Source organism: Halichoeres trimaculatus, unplaced genomic scaffold (genome assembly GCF_033239565.1).
Source record: "Halichoeres trimaculatus isolate MK-OKI-2021-1 unplaced genomic scaffold, fHalTri1.1 fHalTri1_scaffold_6, whole genome shotgun sequence".
Taxonomy (NCBI): Eukaryota; Metazoa; Chordata; class Actinopteri; order Labriformes; family Labridae; genus Halichoeres; species Halichoeres trimaculatus.
Window position 1 is genome coordinate 30,829,263 of NW_027437184.1, and position 21,057 is coordinate 30,850,319.

A 21,057-nucleotide genomic window follows, 5' to 3' on the forward strand; every position below is an offset into this window, starting at 1 on the left:
TTTAACAGGAGCAGACAGGAGCGGGAACCAATCAGGAAGATTAAAAATAATATGTGACATGCCCCGCCATTTTGTAGTTTATTTCCAATAAGCGCAAGTGTAAAGAACTACACTTCCCAGAGGCCAACAGTAATCTTCAAAAAGAAAATCAAATCAAATTAAATGTATTGTCTAAAAATTAAAAGAAGGGGAAAAATGAGAGCCTATGGGAGTGGGATGGGACAAGATTTTTTGTTTCTCTAGCTCAGGAATGGGGCGGGATGGGATATTTTTTTTTGTTGGAGTGGGGTGGGACAGGAGTGAAAATCCACTCCTGTGTCACACCTATGCTATATAAGTAAGAGTGATATCAATCAAGTTGAGTAGTGCAGTTAGACATGGATAGCTGAGAGCAAACCTTCTTATAGGTGCTAAAATCTAAAACCAATAATGGACAGGCTTTGAAAAGTTTCTTCAAAATGTATGAAACTCGATACAGACAAGTGGTTCCCACAATGGGGGTGACTAAACGCTGATACGGAGGTTACAAAATGACTAACAATTTCAAAACCTACATGCCAATATATATTTCATCCATCATTGTAAAAATACAACAATGAGTTAAATTTCCTTAATTTCTTTGTTAAAGACCCCTGAGGTGACTAAACCAGGGTGGTTTATTAGCCAACACTGTTTTGATGAAATGATAAACTTAGGAAACTGGGCAATATGTGTACAAAGATAGTCTGATTTTCTACGGCTCAGCTAAATAAATCTCTGGATCTTTTTTTATGTATTTTTTTGGATTGGCCTTTTACTGCATTCCTATTCCTATGACCTAAAGAGGGTCATTGGTCTATGACATCAATAATGTGGGGCTCATATTCTGAAGAGTTTGTAAATCCCTGATAAGCACATTTAAAATTTTTGATGGAAAAAAATACATAACACAAGACTTAGCGACAAAACACATTTTTGTAAGGAAAAAAAAATACAAAAAACTTGATAGTAAGTATTAAATAGGAACAGATTTTTGGTTAGTTTTACAAGACTACATTTTAAAATGTTTTCCATTGTTTTCATTGTCATTTTTAAGGTGTCAGTTCAAAAGTACTGTGTGAATTGTGTGAACCAATGCAACTGCCTGTGTTTGTCAAACAGGGCTAAATCTCACTGCCTAACCATGCTTCTATAGATACCATCCATGCAGTTTATGACCTCTTAATACATGTCACCTAAACACTCCAAAACTTACGTGAACAGGTAGTTTCTCACAAACCTAACTGTGTGTTTGTGCTGTTAGTTATTTAAGTGTTACTGTTAACAAAATGCTCTGCAGTTACCTGTACACCCTCTGATCACAGCGCAGCACAATGAGAGGATCCACCATCAGGTCGTTCTGAGTGTATTTCTGCTGCCTGAGCAGCTTAGCTGAAGGCTGGAGAGCGTTTACGGTCATCACCCACAGCCTGTAACACACACAGACACACATACAGACACACATTATTTAAAAAACTCATTCACTTTAAACTATGTCTTTTTATATCTTCAAGAGAAGGAAAAACAACCAGAAATTGTCACTTTTTTTCTTTTCCTGGCTTTATTATTTATCAAATAACATAATTCCGGAGGAAGATGACTGATTTATTGTGTTTTGGGATTGTAAGATGAGCCACTCCTCAGCAGGGAGGCTAATGATTTCAATATTTCAGTTAAACACAAATTAGCCTGTGGCAGCATTTCATCCTCAGACCATAACTAAACTACGAACAGCAGGATACTTTTGGAGCGCTCAGCCTTCCTGCTGCTTGCATCAATCACCAGATCTGTGTGAAATGTGTCTCCTCCTACAGTTCAGCCTCTGGTCCAGTCCAATGCATCATTCAATACTACAGGAGGGAGTACAGCAAGAGGAGGAGGAGGCATCAATCCAGAACATCTCCCTCATGGAGTCTCCCTTGGTTTTCCCGCCCTGAGCTCTTCTTGTTTAAGTTCCCTTTAAGATCGATCGGGTGTCTGCTCTGAGCGTTGGTAACTGTGCTCCTAAGGGGCCCGGGGCACGGTGAGGGTCACCCTCTTCTGTCCAGAGAGTTCACACAGGCTGACAGAGCAGTCCAGCTCAATATCTCTGATCTATTCACACCATGATCATTGAGCAAGCAGCCCGGGGTCAAGGGCAACAACTCTTGTTCCACAGTGCTTCCCTTAATCCGTTTACTGAGTCTCACAGCAACTTTACAGCGCCTTGGGAAGGACAACACCAGCTCAGGTACTTACTGGAAATACTGAGTCAAGTTTAACCACAGGAAGAAAATTTAAACTGAAGTGGCTGCATAGGTTTAGAATTCAATTTAACTGTTCCAGTTAACTCAAACTTCTTTGTTATTCAATAAAATAAAATAATAACAAGCAGCATTGGACAGGTCCTCACACTCTCACTGGTGTATTGCATCGGTACCTCCAATGTCAAGGTTTCATCCTTTTATAATGTGTGTGTGTGAAAAACATAGCATTTTCCCTTCTTTAGTGACAGTTTGGTCACATGACCAGCTGCTCTGAACTCCTAATGAGTGTATGACATCATTAGCAACAACTGCTGAGGGAGTGAAATTCACAAAACTTTCACCAACAACTCCTCAAAGAGGCCACAATCTAACCCAATAGCTATAAAGAATATGGTATTTCGGTAGGAAATTTTGTCAGGGATCCATCCATGTCATTTCTAAAGCTGTATAACTTTTACTTTTTTGTCTAGAGGCCCAAATACGGCAGCCTGCTTGGAGCTGTTTCTTCTGCTCCCATTAATTCTGATGGAGGGAGCTCAGAGGGCTTCTTTGGAGTTCATCGACTTTGAGAGCTCGTCAAAAAAAAAAAAACTTCTGTAAAGCAGGGTCCACACTGTCATGTCAGCAAAATTAAAGCCACTAGCAGTTAAGGTTTTGGACTTTTTGAATGTTTAAAATTTTTATTTTGAAAGGCAAATCAGTTTTAATTTTGTCGACAAAGACTATGACAAAAAAATATTAGTCAACAATCCTTTTTCACAGACAAAAGATAAATAATGACTAAACAAAAAGTTAGGCATGATGACGAAGACTATGATGATGTATAACTGACATTTGTCAAAAAAAAAATTGACGAGATGAAAATGTTTGGGAGGGAAGAGGGCCTGGACTAGCACCGGGTTGAAATGTCTCACAGAAGCTGATAACATTTTTCCGGGGCTGCCTGCACCAGCTTTGCTTTTTTTCCTCAAAAACAACCGCCTGTTGCCTTGACAACACGTCCAAGCTTGCGCACATGCAGCAGTGCTTGTCAGAGGATCATGAGAATGAGTACAAACCTTTAAATGAAAATGAATGGCTCATAACAGTCTAACCTCTCTCAGCTCTCACACTCACCTCCGCCCTTCCCTCCTGCTGCACTCTGCCTTCACCGAATTAACACAGTGGGAACAATGAACATCCACACTAACACACATATATAACTGAACAGGTTAACGTCTTTGTCTGTAGCCCCTCAGCAGCAGCAGTTACATAGGAGACCTCAGACTAGTTTACAGAACTTTAGTTTCAGGGCGTTTTCACAACACTTAGGATTTTTACATTGTATCTCAAGTATTTGGTCGACTAAAACAAGACTAAGACTAAAAGACTAAAGACTAGACTAACACTTCAACTCTTGTGGTGTTGCGTCGACTAATACTAGACTAAGACTGTAAGGCTTCAGATGACTAAAATATGTCCAACACTAAATATTGCATGATTCAAAAAAACTAAGACTAAATCAGAATTTGTTGTCAAAATTAACACTGAGGCAAATTGCCAGCTTCCTGTCGGAGATAGGCGGAAAAAAACTGGTATAGTTTTTGTGCGTCTCAATCAGACAAACATTTTGACATTGGTTTGATGTCCGTACAACATTCCTATCCCTCGTTATAGCCATTTTTGTGTGTTTTTTTGTGTGGCTAGTTTGCGTGCCAGAGAAATTATGGGATGTTGAGGTTCAGGTTTGGTATCATATCAAATTTTTAAGAGATCACGAGGGTGGGGCCAAATTTGGTGAGTTTTTGAGCATGTTTAGTGGGTCTAACAAGCAGTTCTCCAGTCCCTTCACAACCGTATGTCGTGCCCTTTTAAGTTCTCTGTCAAGGTTTCATCCCTCTATAATGTATGTTTAAAACATGACCAGCTGCACTAAACTCCTCATCAGTGTGTGACCACATCACACAACTGCAGCAAAGAGAGGAGTAAAATTCACAAATGTTTTGCAAATAGTTCTTTATAGATGCCACAATTTTACTCAAATCACTGTAAATTTTTTTTTTTTTTTTTAAGGAAATTTAGCCAGGAGTCCATCCAAGTCATTTCGGGTGGGAACCCTTAAAACAAGCAATTACAGGTTACTTAGTAAGATCTTTAAACCACACCCAATTATCCACATGCTAAAATTAATTAAAGGAAGCTAATGACTGTCTGTGGGGGAAGGAAAGACATCCTTTTGGCATTTTTTTACACCTGATTCTAAATTCATATTCCAAGCTGTACACAACTTAAAAATCTGAAGAAACTTCACTGAATATCTTCCCTGACACTGAGCATCACTCTCACTGGAGACAGGCACAGTAGTGTTTTCCCTCTTCTGCCCTGATCAAGTACCTGCGTGGCATCACGGTGTTGAGTCCCATCCAGAGCTTGTTGAGGGTCTGCAGTATTCTGCGAGGCACGGCGGGCTCCAGCAGCAGAGCCATACTGTCTGTGAGGGCCTCAGCGTAAGGGATCAGGTCTCCAGGGGAAAGAAGTGTTAAGTGCTCCAGGATCCTCATCAGCCTGGGACTGCTGGAGGGTAACTTCTGAAAGGCTGAAAAGGAAGGAAGGAAGGATGATTATAGATTACTCCGGTGAAAAGAATTAGCAACACATGAAAAATACGAAAAAATAATCTGCTAAGTTTAACAGTAGTGACAAAAAAATGAAAGAGAAAACATTATTCTGTAACCTTGACGTGCAATCAGATATCAGACACCGAGACGGTCACACTTAAAAAGGTCAAATTCCTCACAAACACTACTCCGCTGATCTAATTTTGATCACCATATTTTCCATGTCATTGAAATAAATTGAAGCCGTTTTATTGCTCCAGGGAGATATTTGCTTTCCACCAAGAGCATAATAACGTATAAATGAGAGAGACATCAATAACCGTACACGACAGCACAAAATAAACATTTAACAAAGTTATGGAAAAAAGTGCATCATTAAATCACTTCATGGTTACTTAAAGAGGAATATCAAGTGTCAAGTTCAATAACTGCTGCGAGCAAAGCTGATACTGTGCATTAGAGTTTGTTAAGCTGCTGAGTGATGTGGGGGATAAAAGGATGCAATGCTTTTCTTATCAGCTTCCTGCGCATTCTGCATCTCCCCAATTTTAGTATTATCCATTCACCTCACAGATGTATCAGTTGTTTTTCTTTGTACGTATCTTATCCTTCATAATAGGTGTCAAGACTCAAGCAACGTGTATCACATCGCTCTATCTCTAGACATTAATGCAGAGTGTATGGCGTAAAATGCAGACCCTCAAGCTTCAATCCGCTTGCTCAACCCCATTTCTTTCCCCCTTACTCCTCACCTTGGTGCAGTTGGCTCTGAGTGTATCTGCAAGTGTTGCTGGGGAGCATCATCTTCCTCAGCAGAGGCAGAGTCCCGGTCACCTTCTCCTCACACACCCAGTCCTCCACCTGACACAGGTGGGGGTAGTTGGTGGCCAGCAGCCTGAGGAGGGCAGAGTGCAGACCTAAGATGCAAAGGACAGACAGAAAGAGGAGTGGATTTGTTAGTATACAACTCCAAAGACTTTTGTTCCTTTTTTCAGTTTGTTTAACTCTCTTGTCTGTGTGTCTTGTTCGTGAGTATAATGGCTGTCATGAACTAAGGAGCATTTTTCCTTTTTCTTTTTTTTTTTTAAATTTCAGCCAAACCTCTACGACAGCTTGTCAACTTCCTGTGTTTTGCCCAAGCTTCGACCTCCTCTAAAAAATATGAATAATTTTTCAATATGTAATAATGTTATACATTTTTACTTTATTATGTAACAAAGCCACAATTTGTAACAATCTGCTGTATTTGGATATGAAATTCTTCAACACAGTATGCAATAAACTTTGCCACATTATGTAAAAACTTCTCATAAACTGCATCACTACTTATAAAATGCAGGTGTTGCACTTTTTTTAATCAAGAAAGTGTAAGAATTTGGCGAATTATTTAATAAACCACCAAAATTGATGTCTTAATTAAAACAAACAAACAAACAAACAAACAAACAAACAAACAAACAAACAAACAAAAACACATTACACAACCAGGACACTGTTGACTTAAAGCATACCAGCATGAATCTTGAATACAAATTTATTTCAAAAACTAGTGGGATGTTTAATTAGTCAAATTTAAATAAAATATAACTGAATTTATAAAGAATGTGTTTGAAGTTCTCAATTAGAAAAAACGCACTAAATGAGTGTTACTGGTAGGGCTGAATAATTAATCAAATTTAAACCGTCGCAACGTAAAAGGATGCAATTTTCAAATCCCAAATGCTGCAATTCAAAAAAAAAAAAAAAAAAAAAAAGAATTTTAAAGTGCATTTACTTTAGTTTGTGTTTTTTGCTGATGAGAGATCAGTAAGATTTTTATACAATCAAAATTTAAATTTATGTTCACACAGTATTTCTTTATCATCATTTAGAAGTGCATCTCATTGTTGACATATTTCAGTGTTTGAGCCAGAGATTTGGTCAATATACATTTCTGCACTGTATCTCCTGTGAGATCCATAGACAAGAGGATTCATATTCATTTTGTTTTATTGTTCATAACAGACCTGTCATTCTGTAGTGCGTTGTTCCTTTCTCTGATTGTATTTCAGGGAATTGAAAATAATTTTATAACACGTCTACAAGGCCTAAATCAAGATATGTTATTCATATCAATTCATGCTTCAATTCATCTAATTTCATCATAAAATGTAAGCCTAGCATACAGTAAAAAATTGTTGCTATGTTGACAGTATTATTTGTTGTGTTGGTCATACTATAGAATGATTTATTGATTGTGTCCAGTGAATAATGTAGAACATAAACGTGCTAAATCCCAATCGCAATATTGGTCCAAAAAAAACGCAATCAGATTATTTTCCAAAATCGTTCAGCCCTAGTTACTGGCATAAACATTATTGGGGACTGAAATGTTGAAAGACATACACATATGTAATCTGGATTATATTGTGTAAATGTTCTATGTAATGGAGATCAGCCCAAACATGAAAACAAAAATATGGAACAGAAAATGTTGTACTGTAGGGAGGACCAGGGACAGTTGTAACATTTTTGACATTTCAGTCTCTGACTTTGAGTGTTACAAGGCTGGCTCTGGAAGTACCAAAAGTCACAAACACACCAAGCCAAAAAAAGCCATTTTCAAAGCAGGTATTAACCTATTTACAGCCTGGTTCAAAAAACGTCTCCTGTCTGAATCCCTAATTTTACTAACTGCACACACTGTATATGGGGTGATTTTTTTTTTTTTTATAACAAAGCAGTTCAGAAGATACTAAGATCACAAGTTTGCCCAATCAGAGGCACAGCTCAGGTCATCTGACTGACGAGCGCCCTATAGCTGTTAGTGTGCAACTGACAGAATTGAAGCCTGTGTCACTTCCAATATGGCCGAGAGGGTCGGTTTGCTTCAAAATCCATTTCACTTTTACAGGCTTGTGTTTGACCTGGATGACCCAGCTGAGCTGCAGACCGACATCTAGCAGTTCCCACTCCAACATAATCTCAGTGTTTATAGTCATAACCAACCTGTGTCATTTTTAGATGGTAAAGTACCTTAGAAATACAAAGTGCGTCTAGTTCTTAATTTATCAAAGACATCAACCTGAGCACAGCTATCAGCTAAGCTTTAAGTGCCTGAGGGAAACACAGGTTCATGCTTCTTAAAGTGATCCTACAAATCTGAATCGCCAGCTTGTAATTAACAGAAGGAGATCTTTTTGGCTTGAATAAAACTTCTTCTCTGAGTGCACCCTGACAAAATGAAAGGTGAGTCTGTGAATCATCAACTTTAAAAGCCCAGATGTTATTTCAATACACAGGAAATATCTGGTGAAAGAAAGATTGAGACCTTATCCTTAACCTGACAGATTGGTTATTCTTGCTAAGAGGTGAAATATAACGAGAAGCTACAGCTCCAATCTAGTTTTGTGACTGCTGTGAGTGATTCTGCATATATAAAACCATACCGCCTAAATACAACTAAGATGTTCAGATGTAAACAAACATTAAGTCCATAACTCACCTCCGAGCTCCTGCTGCAGTCCCTGTGCCTGAGTAACCAAGTACTTAATGGGGATCTGGTCCATTAGAGCTGCTGAGTAGGACTTTGGCTTCCTCTGCATAAGGGCTTTAAAAAAAGACACAAGGTGTGTGAGTGAAGCAGAGAAACAATAAGACAGGACACAGGGAGGGTGGGAACATTAAGTAAGAAAAGGACAGGAAGAAGAAGAAGCACAAGTGTTTTATTAAGGGGATTTAAGGACGCCAGAGCCACTGTGCCGATGCGTTAGAGGAGCGGAGGTGATTTTTCATTGACGTGGGTTCATTACCACTGCTGATGGGCTTCATTACTCCTTCCTTGAAGGCTGCGGGAGCACTTGGGTAAACAGAGCAATTAAAGAGATGGGCATAAACTCTCACATAAATCTGGCTTAATGAAGGGCAAGAGGAGAGCTCGTCATGGGAGAGAATAAACACTGACTAGGCTAACTGTTAATGCTCAATCTAACCTACAGCTGTCCTAGTTAGCTCAGCTTCTGCAGCCATTGTGCTTGGCTCTTTGTCAGCCCTCCATTTATTCTCCATGAAGCAGCCAACGTTCAGAAGAGAATGAATGACTGCACATCCAGAGCGAGAGCATCTCCGACAACTTCACAGAGGACAAAAGCAGCCTTTCTCCTCTAACTGCCAGACAAATTCTCTCCATCGTGCATACAAAGCCTCCTTCAGTGGAGGAGATGACAATGGATGCACTTTAGACCGGCAGTAGAAAAGAAAATAAGAAAAAGAAAGGAACTGAGCCAACAGCTCAGTGGGAATCCAGCTACAGCGCAGGCTTATATAGGGAATGCTTATTGTCTTGTACATACCCAGCTGTTTAGTGCTTGCCAACAGGTTTTCCTCAAAAGACAGGATATAGTAGAGGATAAGGAGCTGGGTGGTGATGGAGTAGCGCTGTCGTCCTCCTCTGCTACCCTCCCCTTGCTATCCAGAAAAGAGTGACAGAAAAAAGCTCAGGTAGGAATCAGGTATGGGCAGATAAATGGATCTGAGAAACATCAGTGAGTGTAAAAATGAGTTCCTGTTCAGTGCGCACGAGGATATAATGATGTATTATCAAAATGAAGGAGCAGGACTAGGGGCGATGTTGAAATGAGCATGAAATCTTCTGGTAGATATAATGAGTATTCTTAAATTCTGCTCTGTCTTTTTTTATGCATCTTGTTCATTGTGGAAACCAAATATACACTCACCGGCCACTTTATTAGGCACACCTGTCCAAGTGCTCGTTAGCACAAATTTCTAATCAGCCAATCACATGGCAGCAACTCAGTGCATTTAGGCATGTAGACATGGTCAAGACGATCTGCTGCAGTTCAAACCGAACATCAAAATAGGGAAGAAAGGTGATTTAAGGGACTTTGAACGTGGCATGGTTGTTGGTGTCAGACGAGCTGGTCTGAGTATTTCAGAAACTGCAGATCTACTGGGATTTTAACCCTCAACCATCTCTAGGGTTTACAGAGAATGGTCCAGAAAAGAGAAAATATCCAGAGAGCAGCAGTTCTCTGGGACTAAATGTCTTGTTGATGCCAGAGGTCAGAGGAGAATGGACAGACTGGTTGGAGCTGATAGAAAGGCAACAGTAACTCAAATAACCACTGGTTACAACCGAGGTCTGCAGAAGAGCATCTCTGAACACACAACACGTCCAACCTTGAGGCAGATGGGCTACAGCAGCAGAAGACCACACCGGGTGACCCTCCTGTCAGCCAAGAACAGGAAACTGAGGCTACAGTTCACACAGCAACACCAAAACTGGACAATAGAAGATTGGAGAAACGTTGCCTGGTCTGATGAGTCTGGATTTCTGCTCCACATTCAGATGGTAGGGTCAGAATTTGGCGTCAACGACATGAAAGCATGGATCCATCCTGCCTTGTATCAACGGTTCAGGCTGCTGCTGCTGGTGTAATGGTGTGGGGGATATTTTCTTGGCTCACTTTGGGCCCCTTAGTACCAACTGAGCATGGTTTAAAGTCCACAGCCTACCTGAGTATTGTTGCTGACCATGTCCATCCCTTTATGAGCACAGTGTACCCATCTTCTGATGCTACTTCCAGCAGGATAACGCTCCATGTCATAAAGCTGGAATCATCTCAGACTGCTTTCTTCAACATGACAATGAGTTCACCATACTCAAATGTCCTCCACAGTCCCCAGATCTCAATCCAATAGAGCACCTTTGGTATGTGGTGGAACGGGAGATTCTCATCATGGATGTTCAGACGACAAATCTGCAGCAACTGTGTGATGCTATCATGTCAATATGGACCAAACTCTCTGAGGAATGTTTCCAGTACCTTGTTGAATCTATGCCACGAAGGATTAAGGCAGTTCTGAAGGCAAAAGGGGGTCCAACCTGGTACTAGCAAGGTGTGCCTAATAGAGTGGCCGATGAGCGTATGTTACTTAAAGAACACGTCCTGATCTGAACTTCTTGGCAAGGACTTTCATATTTCTTTAGTTCCTGTGACTCACTGACGCTGACTCACCCCAGTAGAGCTCTGGAAGACATTCAGGATTTCTTGCTCTGTGATTGGCTGGTTGGTGGCCTCTGGGTTGGCCTTGGATGCTGGCGTAAGGATGGAGTTGATATAGGCGTCGATAAGAGGAATCAGCTGGGTGTGGATGGGGGTGGTTGTCTCACAGAGCTGCCGATAGATCCAGTCCTACACAACACACACAAGAACATCACCAGAGGGAGAAATGCATTTTTTAAGCAGACGTCACACTCAGCAGTTAGTCATCGAGCTTTCAGAGTAAGCCGTGGATCTCCCACCTTGATGGAAACTTTGTGCTTTGTGAAGGCTCGGCTCCGGAGCAGCTGATAGATGCAGTGAATGGGGAGGAATCCTGTAATGTTGGCACTGAGGTTGTTGGTCACAGCGACCCTCACAGCATGAGCTGTAACCACCTACACACGAGGAAAATACAAGTTTACTGTAACATTGGAAGGAAAAACAGCCACAAATTCTGCAACATCTCTGTTATCAGACAGATAATGTTTACAACAAAGATAAAAATGAACTTATATTTTTCTTTACTGATGCCTTTACGACCAAGTTTAACTGTATCGTCGTGATGCTGTCATTTCTGGAAATCACTGATTAGGACATCACTGTGCATTTACTATGTCATTTGTTTGGATGTGACAACGAGAATTTTTAGGAAGTTCAAGGGATTTTAATTATTCATTAATCGTGCCGATTCTGCCTGTCACCAATTAATCAACATCGGCCAAAATGTTGCCGATTTAAAAAGAATTCTGCTCCGCGGGGATTCTGTCACTCCTGCTCCTGTGTGTCTGTGTGTTAGGCTGCACACTGCCCGCCGCCTCCTTCCACCATTATCTAATGTAAGACTATAGAACGGCGTTTCAACGTCTTGTTAGTTGCTTTTTTTGAGAGATAAACAGAGATAAATGGTACTGTTAATTTACACTCCACCATTATCTTATGTAAGACTATAATATGGCGTTTTTACGTTGTGTTGCTCATGTGTGTTTACAGTTTGACTTTTTTTTTCTACGTACTGTGTTTATCAATGAATCTATTTATTAATATATATATATATCAGTGGGGAACCTTCAGGGACTTCTAGGCCTTCAGAGAAGGCCTTAAAAAAATCTGGACCAAAAAATATAAGTATCATCTCTCTCTCTCTCTCTCTCTCTCTCTGTATATATATATATATATATATATATTATATATATATATAGATATAGATATAGATATATATAAAATTTCTCATTTAGTTGAATAAAATACATTTAATACATCATGTAAGTTTTGAAATTAAGTGTTCTGCAAAGTTCACTTCAGCAATGAAAGGGTTACTGTCCTGAAACATGTTATCTCTATCGGAGCCCGGTTTGCTGGCTTGTTAAGTGGTTAGGACTTCACGAAGGCCTGGCTATGTGTTTTGGTTTGGAGAGAGACAGGAAAATTGACCAATCACGATTTGACTTTTTGGGGGGCGGGACAAAAACAGAGGAGCGTAGGCCTTCGTGAAGTCCGAACAGTGGGCAGAGCGGTGAGAGCGGTGAGAGGAATGGCAGAGGACAAGAGCGAAGTTGTGGCTAGCTTATTAGCATTTTTTCAGCGTGTGCGAGTAAAAATTGCATCTGGTGGCGCTCGTGCGAGTGCTTACGTCTTAATACTTCATCTATCACGGGCACTGTAAGGGACAATTTGTTTTGAATGATTCCTCTCTTCCACTGGCACAGACTGGCGCAGTCAGTCTCCTCCACCTGAACTCTCTACTGTTCTAGGTCTGCTGTAGCGTCTTTGGATCAAACCAACTAAGAGAGAGGGGGTGGATGGTTTTTGAGTTTCCGATATAACGCCCAAGTTCGGGACTTGATTCACTTTCAAAAAATATTAGCGATCACAGGAGTATACTTAAAGTTGGGGGACAATTAGGAGAAATCATAAGCCAGGAGAACAGCCAGAGAAGGGTTTTAAAAAATGGGAGACTCCCTCCATATTCAGGAGTGTTGGCAGCCTGCCAGGATTCTCGATGGGTAAAAGTAACGAGTTTATGTATGACACAGATTGACAAAGATAAAAACCAAAGACATTTTCTTCATAATTTTAGGTTATTTAAGTAAGTTTTGTAAACTCACTTAATAATGTTAGTCATTGTTTTATGTAAAGCCTCTTTTTTATTTTTATTTTATTTATTCAATGAAAATGTTCTTTGTCAACTACTTTTTTCCGCGATGATTTCTTTTCTGGGCTGTGAGGGCTGAGGTGAAGGCCCAGCTGTAGTACTCACGGTTCGCCACTGATATATATATATATATATATATATATATATATATATATATATACATATCAGCCAATATATCGTATATCGGTCTATTTATAGGATATCAGCCAAAATATTGGATATCGGCTTTTTTTTGCCCCCAGTATCTGTATTGGCCCCAAAAATCCCATATCGGTCGGGCTCTAATTCATTTTTTGTTATTCATTTCAGTGTTTGCAAAAAGAAAATCAGTATTTTTATTTTTTATCTGCAAGAAATTTAATATGCCTTTGGTTTTTACCAGTTTTAGCACCAAGTTATACACAAAAATAGAATCAACCCATCTGGGATCAAAAGCACACATCTCATAGTGCATTTATCCTCTGAAGTGAACGTTATGTTCACTGAAAAACATAATACTGTGCACAAAGAGTTTACCGGAAATATATCAAAAAATGTTTTGTTAATTTTTCACTCAATCCAAGGGTGAAGTCTCACATTTAAGTACTAAATAGTTAATTGATTAAGGATAAAACACTTCATTTGTAAGCTCTTGAATAACCAAAATGATCACAGGTAATCTCATAATATCTACTGAACATAACACGTCCCAAACTGCCACAAAGACTTTTATTTTGAAAGTTTAAGGCATTCAAGACCAAATAGAGAACAATCAATCAGACATTTTTTAAAGACTGACTCTAAACCAGTTTAACTTATTTTTATTACCTCCGCCAAGGAGGTTATGTTTTCGGGAGAGTCTGTCTGTCTGTCTGAACAACATAACTCAAAAAGTAACAAACAAATCTTAATGAAATTTTCAGGAAATGTTCAAAATGGAATAAGGAATAAGTGATTCAATTTTGGAGGTAAACTGGATCACTGTCTGGATCCATTTTTTTTTAAAGGACTCTTTATCATTGTGAGATAGGGCTGTTTTCACCAAATGTGTATGTAACTCCACAATAAATGGTTTGATTGCTTTGCAAAACAATATTCTGGATACTAAGATCTGGAATATGAAATATGTTCTGGGTCATCATAATTTTCAACACTGTCAGGTAACAAATTATCCTACAAACTTGCAACTAACACCAAATTGTAGCAGACAGTCTGCTGAAAGGGAGTATAATATCAAAGTAGGACGTAAGTGTCACGATATGCTTGGTGAACGACTGCGCTCTCTGAGTGCTTTTCTAGTTCTTAAATAACACACCTTTTTTTAAATAACATTGGAATAACAAGCATACATGTAAAAGCTTTCAAAAACTCAGAATAAATAGCTATATGCTGATATAACCAGGCAGAGTTGTACACATAGCAACCGGCTGCTTATAAACGTACCTGTTCTGTGAAGATCTCCTGAGTGAATATCGTCTTCATCTTGCTGAGCGAGCTGGGCTTGATGGCAATCTGTGGTTAAACATTGGCAAGTGAAAAGATGAGGAACAAGAACAATTGTGGGTTTGCTGTGAGTGAAAAGCACCTGAAGGCAACAGAGCTGGTATTCTGTAATCCCTCGTTTCATAATTTATAAGAAAATTCTACATGGCAGGCTCGACGCTGAGCAGAGGAGACTACCCTGAGGGAGGAAACAAACAGGCTCTAAATCCAATTACATTATACATCTTAGTGGAAAATACACTGAGACAGGAAAACTACTTAGCACACAGGCAGGAAACAATAGAGCACTTAATAAGTAATAAAACAACAAATTGGCCGCGGGGTAAAGAGTGTCTGAGTAGATACGTGTGTGCTGCAATGTTTCATCAGGGATACAGTCTTTATGTGCTGCAGAGGAGGAGCGGGGCCAGCAGCTGGTCAGCCAGACTGATGTATTGATCACCGCCTCCTACCACCTTACCTTCATCCCCAAAGTGGAGCACACCAACTCAATAATGGAGCTGAGCTGGTTGCTATGGAAATACATGGCAACCAGTAATAGCATCTCTCCAAAAGAAGCAGATACGCCCGCAGCGCTGGAAGGAGGACACACATATGAATGCAGGAGAGTGAGGAGAGGCACCAAGACTTGTTGCTAATCCTGCATCTTATAGGACAGAAAATTAACATAATGATTATGTTGGTGGCATAAAAACACAGATACACCTTCAGGCCTGTGTCCCTTTAGACGTGATGTTTGTTAGTCATAAATGATTTATACTTTACAGAGCCTGGTTCAACAAACACACACACACTCCTTTGAAATACAGTTAGGATTCTTTCTATGACAGTTATAATAACTTCATTTGAAAATACAAATGTATCAACACTCAGTTTATCACAGCCTGTTCAACACAGACCAAACAATCACTCAGGTGATTTAATCACACCAATGCAAATGCACACAGTACCATGAATCCAAATATTTGTTTGGCGGGTTTAACTTGTACCTAAAGAGAGCAAAATGTGCTTTTTAATCTTTAGATTAAAAAAAATAGATCTCAGGTCGCAGCTTTATGTGACTCACGTGACTTTCTTAAGCCTCTGTCTAAAACTTTTTGGTTAAGCTACTGTCTCTTTAAGGCTCCCTATTCTATAAATCCCCTCCTCTCTGATTGGCCAGCCCTCTGGAGGCCTGTCTGGGGCAGACTTTGGTGTATGAGGCCCGCTCAGCCAATTTATCATGAATGGGTTAGGAGTCTTGTGAATATTTTAATCATTTTTTTGATTTCACTATTAGGCTCGAAGGTTTCAACTTTTTAAATTACCTCTTGCACCAAAAATTGTCTTGGGTTTTGTCATTGTGTTATGGTGATCTGTTTACTGATGAGTAGGCAATAGACTCTGAATCTTAATGATCTCTTTTCCTTTATTGCTGTTGTTTATGTGACTTAAAATAGTTTTTTTATTTTAGAAAATTAACCCTCCCCATATTTGTTGTTAAGATATGTTTTAATGATATGAATTGTTTATTTTCCAGCACTTTTTTTCAGTTTTTTGGGGGGTTCAGATGTGCTTTTCAGACTTGATGAGTAATGTTAAGGTTCATTTATTTAAAGCATTTATGTAAGAAAACACTTATAGTATACTCATAGATCCAGAAAAAAACTATAATGTATGACCATCTATGAATCAGCATTATTATCATAAGGATACTAAAAGCTTTATCCGTTCTAGTTTTATTATTTAAAAAAGCTCCTTGTGTTAATCCACTGCTGTGGGGATGCCCCAATCCAATACACTGATCTGTATCAGCGCCCGATGCGGCTATTTTTGGAGGATCAGATAGATTTGAGTTCGTTACTAGTCAGGACAGATCCAGTTTTTATGTGTTTTCAGCACCATCATGCTTTACGACTGCTGTAAATCAAACCACGCTGCAAACATGTCTGCTTTTCTTTGGAAAGCAGTGATAGTAAAACAGCATCTTGCAACATTTGTAAAGTGAGTGTTCATGGAGGGGAAACCAACAGGGCTCACTTTAATACAACTAACATGATTCATTGTTTATAATGGAATCACCCAACAGAGTATGGGAGTTATCAGAGAAAGACATGGGATTGATATCGGATCAGTATTGGCAAAACATATCATTAAAAATTGGATTGGATCTGAAGCCAAAAAATCTGTATTAGGACATCCCTAGGCTGCTGTATTCTACAGACTTCTGTAAGCTTGTGTCACTAAACCAAGTTAAATGGGATGAATTTCACATGAATACAATTTTTAGACTGATAATTTCAGGCTCATGTGTCAACAGTTGATCAACATAGTAAAAGCCTGTTCAGTCATATTCATTATCAGTATTTAGATTCTCTTACCTCTCAAAGTATTCCTCCTCTTTGATCATCCAGCTGAGCCACATGACCATCAGCTGTTCCTGCTCTGGAGTGCTGGACACAAAAAGACACACACACAGAATGAGAACTACTCTCATATAACAAAAGGACAAAATCAAGTGCCAAAATGCACCGGCACATTTGGCAGTACACGCACTGGCAGTGAATCAAACTCTCAGTCCTCTGCAGGTTGAATGTGTTTGTATTTGCTAAATAAAACAAAGACTTCTAAGAAAAGAGATACTGAGACAAGTTTCCTTTACCTGACCAGAGTGGGGAAGGCCAGCAGCTTGCAGAATGACAGAGAAACAAAGCGAACACCAGCAGGAGTGGCTGGGGGCCGGCTGGTCATTAGCTGTAAGAGCTGCTCGGATTCTTCATCTGTGGGTCTGTTTGAGATAGTTTTGATTTCAAAACATGACTAACGTTTAAATCAACTAATTACAGGGTCTGGACTGAAAAAAAGTATTCAGAGAAAACAAAAAGGCAGCTCTGATGATTCAAAATGACACTGAAAATCTCTGGTGTGCACCAAAAATGGTTCAAATCTGAAACATCAGGAGGGCTTAGGCTTCATCTGTGACCTACCTGAGACCTGCGATACCCATGAGGGCACAGTACAGTCGGAGCAAGGCGCTGGCTTTCACCACATGCTCCTCTCTGAGACCAGAGTACCCCGTGCTGGTGTCCTCTTCCATGTCCTGGTCGTTCGGTACGTGGGTGCTACGTGAGCGTGGTAGGATGGCGACCAACTCCAACAGGAGCTGTCTGCGCATCTGCCACAGCACGGAGCTGCTTTCTCTCTTTCGCTGGTGCAGAGGGAAAGACATGAGTTCAATGGCATGTTGAGATTTAAGTTTAGATCATTTCATGTTTTTTATTTTGTCAAAATATGTGATAAAGTAAATCATATGGCCAAGCCGTCAGCGTTTATTTTCTTATGGACCTTTTTGAACTTTCTATACACTTTCTTACTTTTGTTGTATTGATTGCTGCTGTGACTCCTCTTGAATTTCCCATCAGGGATAAATAAAGCATTTTCCATTATATTCTTTTCTATTCTATATGACCAAAAGTTAAAACAAAATTGAGGAGAATGAAGAGAAATCTCTGTTTCATTTAAACTGGTCATTTGTGTTTGTGTAACTTAACACTATAACTGCAGTAGGTCACAAACCCTGGGCCCTCACCTGTTGTCCGTTGCGAATAAACATGCTGAACCAGGTTCGGACTTTGCTGTTGGTACCCAGCAGGAGTCCGCTGACATAAGAGACCAGAGGACTGACCGCCTCATCTGCTGTATCTGGTTTATAGTCCAGAGTCAGAGCCACACCTAAACCAGGCAGGTGACACTCCTCCACCTGAAAACAGAACAAACACAATCATTTGTAACACTGAATCAGTAGTAGGGACTCTGGCTGGTCCTTAAAGGTAATCGCATGGCATTGCGCGCTATGTTGAGTCTCACATTTTCAGGATCTGTTAAGATTTTAAGATATTTTTATGGCTGCAAAGATGAATCCATAAAATCAATAAAAATCGATTCCTAAAAGTGTAGGCAACGTTTTTCTATTATCGATGCACTGTGCTGGGTTATTACTGTATTAGTTTGCCTTCAGTTTATTTGTTTTCTTCCTTTTTGTTGGATTATTTAGCGGTTGGTGAATCGCTGAAAGTGCATTACTGCCACCTACTTGACTGAGTGTAGATTACCTGGGCTGCAGGGCTGTATGCGTCACATGTAAACAGATCAGTGTGGCAAAGAGGAGTCAAGCCGGCAGGTGAGGGAAACAACAAACACGCTAATAATAGCAGAGCCCAGAGTTATTCTGCCCATACTGTTGATTCTTTACGTGACAATACATTCATATCACTTTTTATACTTTATAAATGTAGCATCTGGTGACTTTAATAATTTTCAAATATGTTGTTTCTTTGTATATATCATTAAGCAAACAATCGTCATCAGCTAAAACATAAACACGTGTGGTTTTGCGAATTTTACTGTTTTGCATTCTCATCCTTATTTTTTTGTCCGATTCATCCATTAATCGTATCTATAAACGTCAGAGTAATCGATTACTAAATTAATCGTTAGTTGCAGCCCCAGATACACTTTTTTTTTTCAAAATAGGCTCAGACAACCCTCAATATTTGTTCATTTTTGATGTAGTCACTTGATCCATTACTATTTTAATAATGTATTTCTCACATATTTTGCAGATAACTTGCAGAGAGCTTAAAAATGCATAAAAAAGACTTGTATACTGCTTTAAATAAATGTAAAGAGAACGTGTATAATCATTTCAAACATTCAGTTATAGTCAACATTTCCCTATCCCAGCTTTCTTTGTGCTAAGTGATTAGATGCAAAAGCTGTGCTAACAAGAATCAGTTTGTAGCTGCATAATTGATGTGTTAAATAAAGGATGCTGAATAAATTCAGCTGTAATGCGTTCCCATCAGAATAAAGCAGCTTTGATGAGCTCTCTGATGTGAATGGATAAACTTTGGATGATTATGGATAAAGTGTTTTTAAGCTGATAGTTTTGTATCCTGTGATAATGTGAAGTGAGGGACTGACCACCATAGCTCTGATGTTGAGGGCCTGTGAGGGGTTCATCTGACACAGCTGCCTGAGGGCCTCAGTCCTGCGTCGACCCCCAACACTCTCTTCATCCTGACGCTCTCCGTTCTTGATCAATCCCCGACAGACTGCAAGCACACAATTTAACACCCATTAAAAAAAAGAAACATCTGGACTTTCAGAGACTCAGGGTGGTTTCCCAGAACATTGGAAATTAGCTGCTATTGTTCCCATCTTCAAAAGTGGCGACCCTGAATCTGTATCAAACTATCGGCCCATAAGTATACTTCCTGTCGTATCTAAGGTAATTGAAAAATTGGTGGCAGAACAATTAATCTCTTACCTTGATACCAATCAACTTCTACATCCTATGCAGCATGGCTTTAGGGCCAATCACTCTACAGAAACTGCAACTGTTTACTTTGCCGAGAGGGTCAAATCCTTGATCGACCGAGGTGGTGTAGTTGGTGCTGTCTTTCTTGACCTTAGGAAAGCGTTTGACACAGTCAATCATCACGTCCTACTGGCTAAACTAAGTCAATTTAATTTTTCTATATCCACATCTGCTTGGTTTAAATCGTATCTTTCCAATCGAACCCAGTGTGTTAAAATCCATAATTCAATGTCCAGCTATAAAAACCTTACGTCAGGTGTTCCGCAAGGATCAGTCCTAGGCCCAATCCTCTTTAGTCTTTACATCAACGATCTCCCGTCTGTGTGCCAGGACTGCGAAGTCCTCATGTACGCTGATGACACAGTCATTTTTGTCAAAGGTAGAAACCACACAGAAGCTGCTACACTACTTACAAAAACCATGGTCACAGTAAGTGAGTGGCTGAACAACTGTTGTTTACAACTAAACACCACTAAAACAGTTGCAATGTTCTTTGACAAAACAAAAAAAGCGCATATAGAACCTGAAGTTTTATTTGCTGGACAGAGAATTCAAATAGTAAAGGAATACAAATACTTAGGCATTGTGATTGACTGTAATTTCACATTTAAAAATCATGTTTCCAAAATCTGCAAGAATGTAAGGTTTGCTTTGGCAAATTTCAGGCATCTTAGAAATCACATGACCACCAAAGCTGCAAAAATGTACATGTTTTCTCTTATACTATCCCACATAAACTACTGCTTACCCACCTGGTTCACTGCTAACAGCACTACCTTAACACCTGTCATGTCTCTATACAAACAAGTTTTGAAAGTCTTGGATAAAAAACCTAGAGCATACCATCACTGCACCATATTACAAAAATACAGGCTGTTAAGCTGGGAAAATCTCATTATTTTTAAAAATTGTTGTCTTATGTTCCGGATTCATCAGCGCACTGCACCCCTGCCACTCTGCAATCTAATACACTTTCGTTCCTCAACAACCACTGTAGCTGTAACTAGAGGAGCACTGAGAGGTGACTGTAAAATCCCTCTCTGTAAGAGTTCATTTGGACAGTCTGTGTTCTCCTACAAGACAGCCCAAGAGTGGAATAAGATCCCACAAAGCCTCAGAGAGGCCAACTCATACACATCCTTCAAAAGCAAACTTAAGA

The 21,057-nt window shown here is 39.6% G+C and overlaps 1 protein-coding gene across 2 annotated transcripts in view; it reads right to left on the reverse strand.

The window, feature by feature from the left end:
• The window catches only part of ints2 (integrator complex subunit 2), a 45,871-nt gene that overhangs the window by 9,346 nt on the left and 15,468 nt on the right, over nt 1-21,057 (reverse strand). For both annotated transcript variants that reach the window (XM_074672966.1, XM_074672965.1), the window contains 14 exons: nt 19,502-19,632; nt 18,108-18,278; nt 17,506-17,726; nt 17,181-17,306; nt 16,900-16,971; nt 15,000-15,114; nt 14,480-14,548; nt 11,166-11,300; nt 10,879-11,055; nt 9,193-9,307; nt 8,346-8,450; nt 5,614-5,778; nt 4,638-4,839; nt 1,323-1,448 (listed from right to left, as the gene is read on the reverse strand). In XM_074672966.1, the coding sequence (XP_074529067.1) occupies nt 1,323-1,448; nt 4,638-4,839; nt 5,614-5,778; nt 8,346-8,450; nt 9,193-9,307; nt 10,879-11,055; nt 11,166-11,300; nt 14,480-14,548; nt 15,000-15,114; nt 16,900-16,971; nt 17,181-17,306; nt 17,506-17,726; nt 18,108-18,278; nt 19,502-19,632 (1,930 nt within the window). The remainder of the gene's footprint in view (nt 1-1,322; nt 1,449-4,637; nt 4,840-5,613; nt 5,779-8,345; nt 8,451-9,192; nt 9,308-10,878; nt 11,056-11,165; nt 11,301-14,479; nt 14,549-14,999; nt 15,115-16,899; nt 16,972-17,180; nt 17,307-17,505; nt 17,727-18,107; nt 18,279-19,501; nt 19,633-21,057) is intronic.